The sequence below is a fragment of the Oenanthe melanoleuca genome, chromosome 1, assembly GCF_029582105.1.
Source record: "Oenanthe melanoleuca isolate GR-GAL-2019-014 chromosome 1, OMel1.0, whole genome shotgun sequence".
Lineage (NCBI taxonomy): Eukaryota > Metazoa > Chordata > Aves > Passeriformes > Muscicapidae > Oenanthe > Oenanthe melanoleuca.
The window spans coordinates 90,600,228-90,612,900 of record NC_079333.1 but is presented as its reverse complement, the minus strand read 5'-3'; the positions used below and the strand labels follow the sequence as shown (position 1 = coordinate 90,612,900).

Here is a 12,673-nt window from a genome sequence, read left to right as displayed (position 1 = left end):
TATCTGGTGACATTTTTTGTCTCAATATTTCCTAATAAACCTGAGGGAACCTTGGAAGGCTTTCAAACACAGATCCCTCATCTGTAGGTATTTAGCTCAGCTTTTTCTTTGTCTGCCTCTCTACTCCACTCTTCAGTATATACCTATCCAAAAGACTTTTTTTTTTTAAACCTGGTTGAATAATCAGGGACTCTGTCCTTGTTCATTGTGCTACATACTTGAAAGAAGTGCTCTGATTCCATGCAGATACATGGAATTATTTTTAAGATTTGTATTTTTAATGGCAGCTTGCTGAATTGCCCTCTACTTTATAAAGGAGCTTAGCTTCTCTTAACACTGTTTTTGTAGATAGCATAAGTTTCAGATTTAGGTATTCTGATTTACCACTGGCATCAAGAGCCAAGCTTTTTAGATTAATCTGGTCCCAAATATACCCAAATCATTGATTAACACTTCTGTATAACTCACTGTTAAATATGTAATATCTATTTCATTTAACTTTGTTTCAGAATTTTTTTAAAATTTTGTCTATTTAATTTAACTTTTAAGAGATAAAGACCCAACTGTTTATATTTTTTAAAGTAGTCAGGAATTTTCTACATATATGAAAGTTCAGCAATACCATTAACTCAAGGCTGTTCTTTGAGGCTGAGCTGCTACCAGACCAGGAAAAGTGCAACACAAAAGACATAATTTGATTTAAATAAAAAAAAAAAATCTGGGCCATGAATTCACATAAATCCTCTCTATTTATTAAATCCTGGGCTGTTTAAAAGAGGGAACATCTACTATGTTTTCTTCTATCAGAACAGTTAGATTTTGTAATGTTATCTCTTACTGAACTATTGGTAATACAGTTTCAATAATTATGTCCCATGAGAAATGAGAAAGTATGGATCATTACTGTAATTTTATTATTAGATGCACAGATATTTCTAAATTGGTATATTCTAAAAAATCCAAGATTATTTCACAATTTGGTTTTTTAGGCTTTAAGACATTTCTATTAAAATTAAATTTCTTGTAATACTGAATGCATTTGAAGTGTTCTGCGACCATTTTAAAGGAAATAGTATTTAAAATTTTGAATTATAAATATTAGGCTTGTAGGATGGCCCTGAACTATGTAAACTAGTGGGTATAGTGGTGGTGACATTGAAAACATAGGAAGTAATTAATACTATTTTTAGCACTGTAATTTAAAGTAATTTTAAAATTACTAATTCTATTTTCCTTATGTTTTTATTACTTTATTGTGTTTTCCTTACTTGAATTTTTTCAGACATTCATGATCAGAACAGCAAGAAACCTGTTATGGTCTACATCCATGGTGGATCTTACATGGAGGGTACTGGAAATATGATTGATGGCAGCATTCTGGCAAGTTATGGAAATGTCATTGTTGTCACTATCAATTACAGGCTGGGGGTTTTAGGTAAGTGACTCTTTTCTTCATAGAAATATTTGTACAGAAATATTTGATTGCTGAATTTTTCCATTGCTCAGTCATAGATATTTGGCTTACTTTTGATTTTAAAACAGAACAATCTCAATTATGGATTTTGAATTCTGTCCAATTTTAAGGAAACTGTCTAAATTACATTGTTTTTGACAACTGCCTTCACCTTTGCGAGAAATGACTGGAAATGTTCAATGTTTTGAGAACTAGTATCTTTTTCTTAAATAATTTTCATTCCATGATTAAAAAGAAAGAAAGAAGGAAGAAAGTAGATGAAGAATGAGTCCTCACAGTTTTAAAACAGTTGATAATGTCAAGAAGAAGGAAAGTGTTGCTATTGATTTGTATTTATTATTTTTGTGTGCAAATTGGTTTTTAAAGATACATACAAAAAATAAGAGGCCACATACACTTGATGGAATTTGTGTTGTGAGTAATAGGCAATCAAGGGGTTTTAAGGGGTTTTAAGGAGTACATTGACATTAGTTTCAAAAATATAAGAAACTCCAATAATCACATTACATAGCATGTACCAAACTTTTGTCCAAAATAAGGTTTATTTATTTATTGAGGTTCAGTTTTTCCAGAGAAAAATAAAATATAAAAAATGGCAGATAAAGATTAGAAATAAACATTAGAAATATTTGTTATCTTAGTGAAAAAGCTTATAATTTGTATAGAATGCTCAAATGCTCATATTTCTGGCATTTTAGATACATAGAGTAAGGTAAAGTAATTTCGTTTGTGTGTCTTTTCACAAAGATTATTTGTTCTTGTTTTTCTTAATAGCAAAGCTGATCTATATTCACGGCATGTACTGTTTTGGAGCACAGGAGACTTATTTTGCTGAGTTATCTGTTGATGTTGTTCACATGTTTCAAAAATGTATAGTTCATCAGAGTACTGAGAGCTTTTTTTTCTTGTCCCTGATTTTGAGTATTCATTAATTTTTTTTTTTTTCCTATAATGGAAACAGATTTAATTGTAAAGTCAGAAATATAAAAAGATATATTGACACAAAAAAAAAACCAAAAAAACAAAAAGAAAAAACAAAAACAAAAACAAAAAACAACAAACAAACAAAAAAAAACTAAACAAAAAAAAAAACCACAAAAAAAACAACAAAAAAACAAAAAAAAACCAAAAACAAAAGCAAAACCAAAAACAACAAAAAACCCCAAAAAGCAACAAAAATAAATCCAAACTCAACCCCTCCAAACCCCAAAAACAAATCGAACAAAAACCCCAAACAAACAAACAAAAAATGAGCAAAAACCAAAACAAAAAAAAATATATTTAGAAAGAACTGAAGACACAAGAAAAATTTTTATTTTGGTTGTTGTCAAAGGACATCTATACCCAGAATCTTTGTAGTAGTTATTTATCCATAAAAAAGATTATTTAAAAGATTTTTTCTTGGTTTCTTAAAAATAGCATTATTGAAGGATACAGATGTGTGTAAACCACTATAAGTTGTTGAAAATGTTTCACTGTCCCTTCATTTTTTATATGTCTAAAGGGAAAAGTGTAATATTTGCATTGGTAAACTCCTATTTTATGTATTTATATTGAAAACAAACAAAACAGAAGAAAGAGTCAGAATGCTATTTTTTAAAAAAATTGTGATATTCAGGAAAAAAGGCACAAAATGGGCATTTATATGAGAAACAGAAAAGTAATACTTGTCAGGATTTTAGATGGAAAAGGAAAAATACAGTTTTTGACATTGAATATTGCTTCTCAACAGTGGCAAATATATCTTTCAAGACTCTGTGGAATTTATTCTTTAGTATAAAAGTCTGTGTTTGGATTAGAAAAATATTAGATATTCAGAAAATATGTACATACTTAAAAATCAGCAGAATTCTCTTTTACAAATGAACATACTTCCATTTTTTCTTCCTGGATAAAATGTAAATGTGATGATTGAGAACTTATTAGGTTCTCCCTGGACCTTGGAAGATATTAGGTGAATTCCATGTATTTTTTACTTGCTTCATAAGTTAAAAAAAATTAAACCCAAAAAAAGAAAACACAAATTTCTTCAGAAAAACAACCATGTGGAAAACAAATATGACTATTCATAAGAGTTAAAAAAGTAGTGTCGTTATTATGACATACAGTTTGAATATTAACAATATTTGTATCCATTTCTTCTAGTCTGGGCTACTGAAGGTCATATTTCAGTAAATCTAGTGTGTTTCAATGGCATTTGATTTGTAAGTGCATATACAAAGTCACATACAAACCTGTTGTTAATGACAGAGATGTCTAATTCTATCAGTATTATCTCACCTTTTAATGAAGGAATATACATCAAATTGATCTCAGGGCTGAATTGCTGGAAATGCTAAACTCCTCTGGAAAATTCACTTGAATGAACATGAATACTGGATTTTACACTCTTCATAAATGTTAGTGCTGTTCTTGAGGCACATTAAATTATTTTTCTTTCAGTCTATTGTGTGTCACTAATAGTAGTAGATAGAAAAAGTATTAGGACCATGTAGGTAACCACTGCATGACATTAGACAGACAAATCATAGAACAAAGAAATGGACCTTCCAAGACCATCCAGTCCAACCCTGATACCATGGGAAGGGACATCTCTTACACCAGGTTGCTCAACGCTCCATCCAGCCTGACCTTGAACATTTCCGATGATGAGGCATCCACAACTTCTCTAGGCAGCTTGTTCCAGTGTCTCTGTACCCTCAAAAAATTTTCTTTTGCCCCCTGTCCTGCCACTGGAGGCCTGATTAAAGGCCATCTTTCTTGTAACCACTCTTTGTATATTTCAAAGACCCAATAAGATCTTCTAGGAGCACTTTCTTCTCCAAGTCCCAGTACAGATTTTCTGAGCATTTTTGTAGCTCTCCTCTGGAACTGCCTTAACTGGTCTGAGGCTTTCTTGTGCTGGGTATCTCAGAGCTGGATGCAGCACTCCAGGTGGGGTCTTACAAGACCAGAGCAGAGGGACAGGATCACCTTCATCAACCTGCTTGTCACACTGCTTTTGATACAGCCCAGGATGTGGTTAGCTTTCTGGGCTGCAAGTGCATATTGATATCCATTGTCCAATATTTTCATCCACCATTATCCCCAAGCCCTCTCACTCATCACCAGTACTGGGGTTTACTTCCAGTGCTGGTACAGGACCTTGCACTTGGCTCTGTTAATCTTCTTGATGTTCCCACTGGTCCACTTTTCAAGCCTTTCAAAGTCCTCCTTCTGCATGGCATCCCTTTCCTCTGATATATCAAGTGCAATACTCATTTTCGTGACGACCACACACTTCCTGATGGTGCACTTAATCCCCTTGCCTGTGTTCTTAATGAAGGGATTAAATAGCACTGTATCCAGTATGAACCTTTAAGGGACAACACTGGTTATTCCACCTTCCATTTGCAAATTTAGCTGTTGACTGCAACTTTTGAGTACATGGCGTTCAGCCAGTTCTTTATCCATCCAACAGTCCATACATAAAACTCATATTTCTTCAATTCATTGTCAAAAATGTTATGGGGGATCTTATCAAGTTTCATAAAAACAGGAAGATAACATCCAGGCAGATAACACTGATTGCTCTTTGCTTACCGCTGATGGTGTCACATTATTGTACCTGGCCTCTTATTATTATAGATTAGCCAGACATGATTTGCCCTTGGTGAATCTGTCTCTAGTCACATTTCTGTCTTGCATATGTTTCAGTATAACTTCCATGAAGACCTGTTCTATGATCTTATTGGCTATGGAGAGGAAGTTGACTGGTCAGCACTTCCCAGGGTCCTCCTAAGTATCCTTCATGAAACAGATGTGATATTCCCTCAGTCACTGGGGCCTTCCTCTGATTCCCTGGCTTTTCAAATAAGGTGGAAATTGCTTTAGTGTCTACATCTTGTATTTCCCTTAAGACCTTTTTATTGGGACCATGGACTTCTGTATGCTCAGGCTCCTCAGGTGATCCAAAAACTGATCTACTACAATGGTAGAGACTTAATTCCTCCAGTCTCTGCCAGAAAATTTATGGATTTGACAGATGTAGGAAGAGAGATTACCACTGAAAACAGAGGAGCAAAAAAAAAAAAAAAAAAAAAAAGTTTTAGTACCTCAAACTTCTTTATGACATTTTTCAGTAGTTCTCTTGTGTTATTTATTGTGGGGAAATACATCTTCTTTTTCTGAGCAATGTCTGTAAGAGCCTTTCTAGTCAGTCTTCATATTCATTGCCAAATTCTGCTCCAGCTGTGTCTTACCTTCTCTAATCCCATCCCTACACATCTGGACAAATCTTTATCTTCTTCCTAGAGTATATGTCCCCGGTTCCACTTCCCCAAAGCATGTCAACAACAACAACTGGGAAATGTAAAATTCTGGTCTAAAGTAAATGGATAGAAAGATATCTGAGGCAGAAGAAACCCTTTTTTAAATGTAGCTGGAACATCATGATATTCAGGGTTATAAAGCATTTTAACTGAATCATAGAGACTAATATTTTCATCTCTATCTTTTCTCCTTGCAATGGCTAGAATATAAGTCTTTAGATTGTGCACTGAACAATATTTATCCGTAGCTCCAAAATACTCCCTGTCTTATAGGACTGCAGAGATGCTCTGGGAATAATTTCCTCATATCTCTCTTTCTCTCTAAGTAGCACTATGACAAAATAGCAGACAGATGGGCCCAAGACTTTCCAACTTTTTAATTATCTCTTTCTTTCCTTTGAGTTCTAGAATTTCCTCTAATTTCTAGATCCCCAAGAATGAATGCATCAAAAATATGGGTTGTTGTTATTTAGAAGGCCATATTTTCCCTTTAAGTATTAATTTATCAAAATGCATTCCATGGATAGGATACTTTTAGGAAAATAAAATAAATATATTTACATTTTCCTTCCACTTATTGTAGTGGGCACTGTTTGAGGAGTGCTGTGGTGCTGAGTCCTTGTATACTTCAAGGCTTGTGAGGATCCTGCCTCTGCCCAGCTAGCCAGTTTCTGTTTTCACTCCTGCCTAACCACAGTGGTGACTGAAGATGCTACTGGAGCTAGAGGAAGCTGCTAAATTGTCCAGTGTGAGGCAGTGCTCCTGTATATTGAAAAGTTCAATACTGTAAAACACAGAAGTACTAAATCCCATGGTAGTTCCCACCCCTCACTACATGTTTTGAGCACAGTATAATTTTTTTATTATACATACAAGTTTTTCAAAAACGGAGTTGAATTTTCAAAATTTCAAAGCTATTTAGAGAGTTATTTAACAAAAATAATAGAAATTTATGAGAGTGGGAGGGAAAATAGATATCCTAATTAAAAGTGTGTTCTAGTGTTACAAAAAATTGAATGGTTTGAATGATTGACTCACCCAATGTAGATACTGCTCAATTCTTCTTTATTATCTAAATTCTTAGTCTTTGTGGATATGTTTTTAGAAGTAGCATCTTTCCAAAGCAGCTATAAGCACTCTTTTAGTGCATTTTTCAGAATTATGTTGGCAGGAAAAATACAAAAGAGGGATTTGTGTTTAGTATCGTTTTACAGAGAAAAGGCCTGAATCATCTGTCTCATGGTGAGATTTCAATATGCTCAATCTCTGTTTAGATTGTATAACAGCAAAAAGTAAACCAGACAACTCAGCCTCCACCCCCCAAAAAAAAATCCAAAACCAAAACAAAATCTTTAAGCAAAAAAATCAAAGTCCTATAATATTTCTTTATAATGTTAAATTTAATTATAATGTCACACATTTTTCAAGGAAAAAATCTTAAACCATCTTCAAAAAAGTTGCCATATTCAAAGACGAATGTTCTTGTGTGACTTATTAAAGACAAAACCAAATATGATTTCTAAAAATATGAATCAGGCATTTTGAAGCCAAAATCTTATTACAGAAAAGCAAGAAATGGAAAACCTGAGATGAATTCTAGAAATATGAATGAGGTGTTTCAGAAGGCAGAGCTAAATGAAACATCTACTGCAGTAAAATGAGACATGCTAAGAGTTCAGAATTGTGAAATTGACTTAGCATTTCCGAGACCCCTTGAAATTTAACATTTTCTTCCTCTTAGAATTCTAAATCATGCAGATAAGAATAGACTCTCATCTATCTGCCTTTTTGGCAATAAGCATCCATTTTAAGTACTCTGTCTGAAAAGGCTGGACTTCCTTTTAGCTGAAATTATATCCACATGCAATTATAATCTCTCTCAGTAATCATATTAGGCAGTGCAATATAAATCAATTTTACAAGGAAGCTCCATACATCTTCAAGTTAGTGAGAACCTTAGCTTGTTCTATTTCACTGAGTACTTGGGCAAATTACAACACTGACAAAGTGAATGTTGGAAATGAGCTGCTTAGAATTTGACTGACTATTTTAGGTCCCTTCCAACTCAGTTACATTGGGTTCTATTCATTATTCTATTCTATTCTATTCTATTCTATTCTATTCTATTCTATTCTATTCTATTCTATTCTATTCTATTCTATTCTATTCTATTCTATTCTATTCTGCAGTGATCAAATAAAGCAAGCAGTATATGACCCTATGGACCAGATTCCTGTGTACGCTGCAAGATGTTGAAATTTATCTTCAGTTGTTTGATGGCAGTACAGAATTATTCTGTATTTTAAATTTTGATATACAGCTATCTGTTCCCTTTGTGGCTCTGGACAGCCCTTCTCTATCTCCACAGTGTGTGATTCCACTAGTACAGGAAACCTATAGGTGAACTCCTGGTAGAAAAGGCCAGAGATAATAAAACGTGGGAATGACCCAGGAGCTGGGGTGTGCTAAGTAAATCGATCTCATGCTTACACAGAAAAGAGGTTTATTTAGACTCATTGAGCTTATTGTGACTGCTTCTATTGTTGAAGCCAATACAAACTTCTCTACATGGGCTCACTTATATCTTTAAGCTTCATGCAGCTTTCCTGGTCCCTTGTTATTTCTTCTCAGTTGGCTAACAATTTGTCAGCTAATGACAGTTTTCGTAGGTGAATTTCTAATCCAGTGTAATTCTTAAATTCCCAGAATGGTGCCTGCTAATCCCACTGCTATTTGCATATTTTTGGAGACATTGCAAACATGATCTTTTTTTGCTTTTGGTAAAACTTACATTTTTCTCATATTTTAATTATATTATTACAGTCACAGAAATTGTATTTGTGCAAATGCAGCTCATAAGCTCTATCCATATACCTTTTGTTTTGGAATCTTCCATTTCAAATATCAGAAGCAACAAATACTTAAGTTACAGTGTCATCAGAAGCTATATGTACACTCGTAGAGCTTGTAAAATTAGGTATATTGATTGTTGAAATGTAATAATCCAGAAGTGCAATTTAGCAAAAAACTTTTGGCAGAATTAATTTTACCTAAATGCAACAAAATTCTCTTTCCCAGGCTTGATGGATTGACCCAGGTGACTAAGACAGTAGAGCATGATCTTATAAAGTAATTTTAATCATAGCCTATATAGTAAAACAGAACAAAAAAAGCTACAAGACAGTGTAAAAGGACCCTTTGGGCCTGATCTATGAGCCAGTTACTAACCCAATGCATGATGTGTTTACCCAGCTGTATGCTGGACATTTTATTCAGAAAGATACTGTGAGAGACATGTTTTTTGGTGAGTTTGTTTCCTCTTTTGAAGATTCTGTCTGGCTAAAAGAAATGCATATTAAATCCATAATCACATCATTTTGTAGGAGATAATATTTTCTACAGAAATTAGAAGGAAAAAAGAAAAAAAGTGTAACTTAATCTAAACCCCCCCCCTTGGAAATGAGCCTTTTAACACAATCAGATATTGTGTCTATGAGGTAAATATCATTATGTTGCTCACAAGGAGACAGGGGAGCATCTTGCAGTGGTTAAAAGAGTTAAAAGTTGAATGATTGCACCAGCTCTTGGAAGGATAGCACAAAACAAATGCATTTTTTCCTGAATTATTTTATATCTCCCATGTAGTTCCTTGCAATTTGAGTCTTTACTATTTATTCACACAGTATATGAATATATACAGTATAGAGAGCTAAAAACATGTTTCCAGTGTGGTTTTGGAGTTTCCATTTTAGAACAGATGGATTTATTTTTTTTTTGCTTTAATATCCCCAAAAGCCTCTGTAAAATATGTGAGAATATTGAATGAATAAAGCTTTTTGGTGATGGATGTTAAGTGCATTCCTCAACAGATATCTGCAGGTAAAGGTTAGGAGCTGAGAAAGGCCATTCATTTCCATCTTTTCATTTCTGCTTTCTAATTGAAAATTATGGTTTCCATTTAGAAAACCAAAATAATGTGTCCTTTTGGCTTTCATTAGTGCTAAGTCTCCTGTGATAGCACTTGCTCATTTAAAGCTCACATTGATTAGGAGAAAGCAGAACAGTACTGGATGTAATAAAATTACTGTTAAAAAAGTGAGAAGGATAAAATGATTTAAGAATTTTCCATTCTTCTGCTCCCCATTTTCACACTATCTATGGATTGTATTATGTGTTTCCTAAAACTAAGTAACTTCACATTGGATCTGGGAAAAAGTAAAATAAATAAATACTTCAGAAGAATTCAAGAGAAGAATAAAATCAGAAGATTCCTAAGTTTCATCATTCATATAGTCTTAATTTGCATAAAGTCAGATTTTAGACATGTAAATAAACAAAACCAATTTCTATAAGTATAATGAATAAGTTAATGTTTTCATTTCTGCCAGAAATGTTAAATCAATATTTAACATTTACTCAGGTGTGTGACTCTTCTGAAACAATTTAATATGATTTTTCACATTTCATTTGTGTTCCATGTAAAACAAGTTGTCTGATTGTAAATATTTGTGCTCCTTAAATTATTTCCACATTTTAATAGCAAGTAGGAACCTAACTGCATTATGTCTATGTTATAATCTCATGTGTAATGACTAGTTGAGTTTCTATCAGAAGATATTCCATTAATATAAGAAGGTAACAAATAATATTTTTATTTCCAGAGATTGTCTAGCCCACAACCAAGAACCACATTGAGAGTAATTAACATGAAAAAAATATTATGCCTTTTTACTTTCAGTGGGATTGCATTAGTCCCCAACAAGACATAATCAGCAAAAATTTTCTTCTGTTGAGAATCTTACAGGAAGAAATACTGCCATTAAAGCTTTTATGTTTTTGACACTGATGACTTATCTATTGTAAACTTCCAGGAGATTTGACTGTAAAGCTCCTTAACTTCTGTATAGTTTTGCTTTTAGCAGGAAATTTAGAGAGAATTCCTGTTTCTTGGATAGAGGGGAAACAAACCAAACCAGGAACCCAAAAAAATCCCATACTTTCTGTATGTCATGTTTATTTTACTGTGGGAAGTAGGAGGAATCAAACACACATTCTGCCCTAGATTGTTAATTGTTTTTAATCAAGGACTTGGATTAGTGCTTGATAAAAATACAAGGAATTCAATTCTGAATATCCTTGAATAAAGGGTAGCTTGCAGATGTTGTCCTCCCAAAATAGAAGAGAGAAAAAGCTATGACTCATAAGGTCCTAATTTCATCTTTACTTTTCCCTTGCTCTCGGGAGAAATTACATTGCTTCAATTGATGACTTCTCAAAGAAGAAAAAGATTTCTCTTTTCTGCTAATGTAGATTACAGACTGACAAAAAAAAAAAAAAATTTGTTTTGTTTTTTTTTTTATTTCATAACAGTAGAGTGACAGGAGAGTAATTGCTTTTTTCCATACAACCACAACCAGGAGCTCATGGCACTTTTTATCTGCTTATACATATGCACATGGTCTCTACAATGCTAGACTCAAGATTGTGTCTTTCTGAAATGCTCTTATCTTCATTTTCGAATGCTGTAAATCCATTTTTAAGGAAAGAATATTTCAACCACTTATCTTGGCACGTGGAAGTTTCTGCTGTTTTTCAGAATGGCAGAATTAAAATTATGTGGTTATTTTATGAGAGAAAAAGGGAGCCTCTGTGAAAAATCTTTCCTCTCATGCATTTGAGTCCTAACACCAGTTTTGATGCCATCCTCTGGATGGATTCAAGGACTTTCATATTCTTCTAAATCACAGGGCCCAGAACTGTACTGGAGATGAGGCTGAATTAGGTGGGACAGCTGTCTGGTTTGAGCAGGTGATGCACCCTAGGATGGGGTTTGCCCTCTTGGCTGCCTGGGCACCCTGCTGAGCCTGCTGCTGACCAGCATCCCTAGATCCCTTTCTTCAGGGCTGCTCTCCAGCTGCTCCTCTCCCAATATATACCAGTGTTTTTTCCTGTGATTCTAGTCAAGGCGTAATTGAAATGTAAGTTAATTTTACTGGGACCTTCATAGTGCCTACTGAAGGCAGCTAGTCATGCCTGTGACTGATAAAAGAGAATAAAATCCAGCTAGACTTCTACTTTTCAGTAGCAGTAAATTTTCAATAAGCTTTATCTCTTAGACATCGTTAAAAATAATAAAAGTTATTTAATAATAATTTATTTTCATAAGCAAGGTTTTTTTATTAAAAATACTTTGCTCTCCTTATGGCCTTCATGGAGGATATGTACATGGACAACACTTATGAGAAAATATTCCAGAGATTTACTTCAAATACATTCTTCTGAAAGAGAAACTTTATGGGGAAGATAAAAATCCATTGTGCCTATCTGCTAAAATAACACAGAACTTGAACTACTATTTCTTCTTCATAACTGCATGCAATGTATTCAATAACCTGTGGGACAAATTTTTCTAAAATTCATGATGAAATCCTCCTGCTGTTTAAATCAGTAGGACTTTCACCATTCAATTTAAGGTATCCAGTTTCCACCTTCAAATGGTTTTCCTTAAAATGCTATATCTTCTCTTATTGCAAAGAATGTCTTCCTTTTATTTTAATAACTTGAATCTACAATAATTTGAAAAGATCATAAGAGGATGCAAATCACTCCAACAAAGAAGTATCTCAGTGTGGTAATTAATTAGCTACATAGCTGAATCATCAAGGACAAATTGCCTTTATCTTGGTATCTGTCAAAATAAAAGAAGAATATATTAAAATTCAAATTCTTATGTCTGGAAACGTCTTCTATGTCATCTCAATGAAGTGAAATTTCATTTAGAAACATTAAAAGACCAGTCACCACAGAAGTTCTAAGTTGGTGACATTTTACCCTTTCCACATTTTAATTTTTTTCTGAAGGCAGTACTCAGAAGGTGTGATTTTGATAT

At 33.6% G+C, this 12,673-nt stretch overlaps 1 protein-coding gene across 3 annotated transcripts in view; it reads left to right on the top strand.

Annotated features, from left to right (window-relative positions):
* Positions 1-12,673, top strand: part of NLGN4X (neuroligin 4 X-linked) — a 160,515-nt gene that overhangs the window by 94,684 nt on the left and 53,158 nt on the right. For all 3 annotated transcript variants that reach the window (XM_056501053.1, XM_056501049.1, XM_056501060.1), the window contains one exon: positions 1,283-1,435. In XM_056501053.1, coding sequence (XP_056357028.1) covers positions 1,283-1,435 — 153 coding nt within the window. The remainder of the gene's footprint in view (positions 1-1,282; positions 1,436-12,673) is intronic.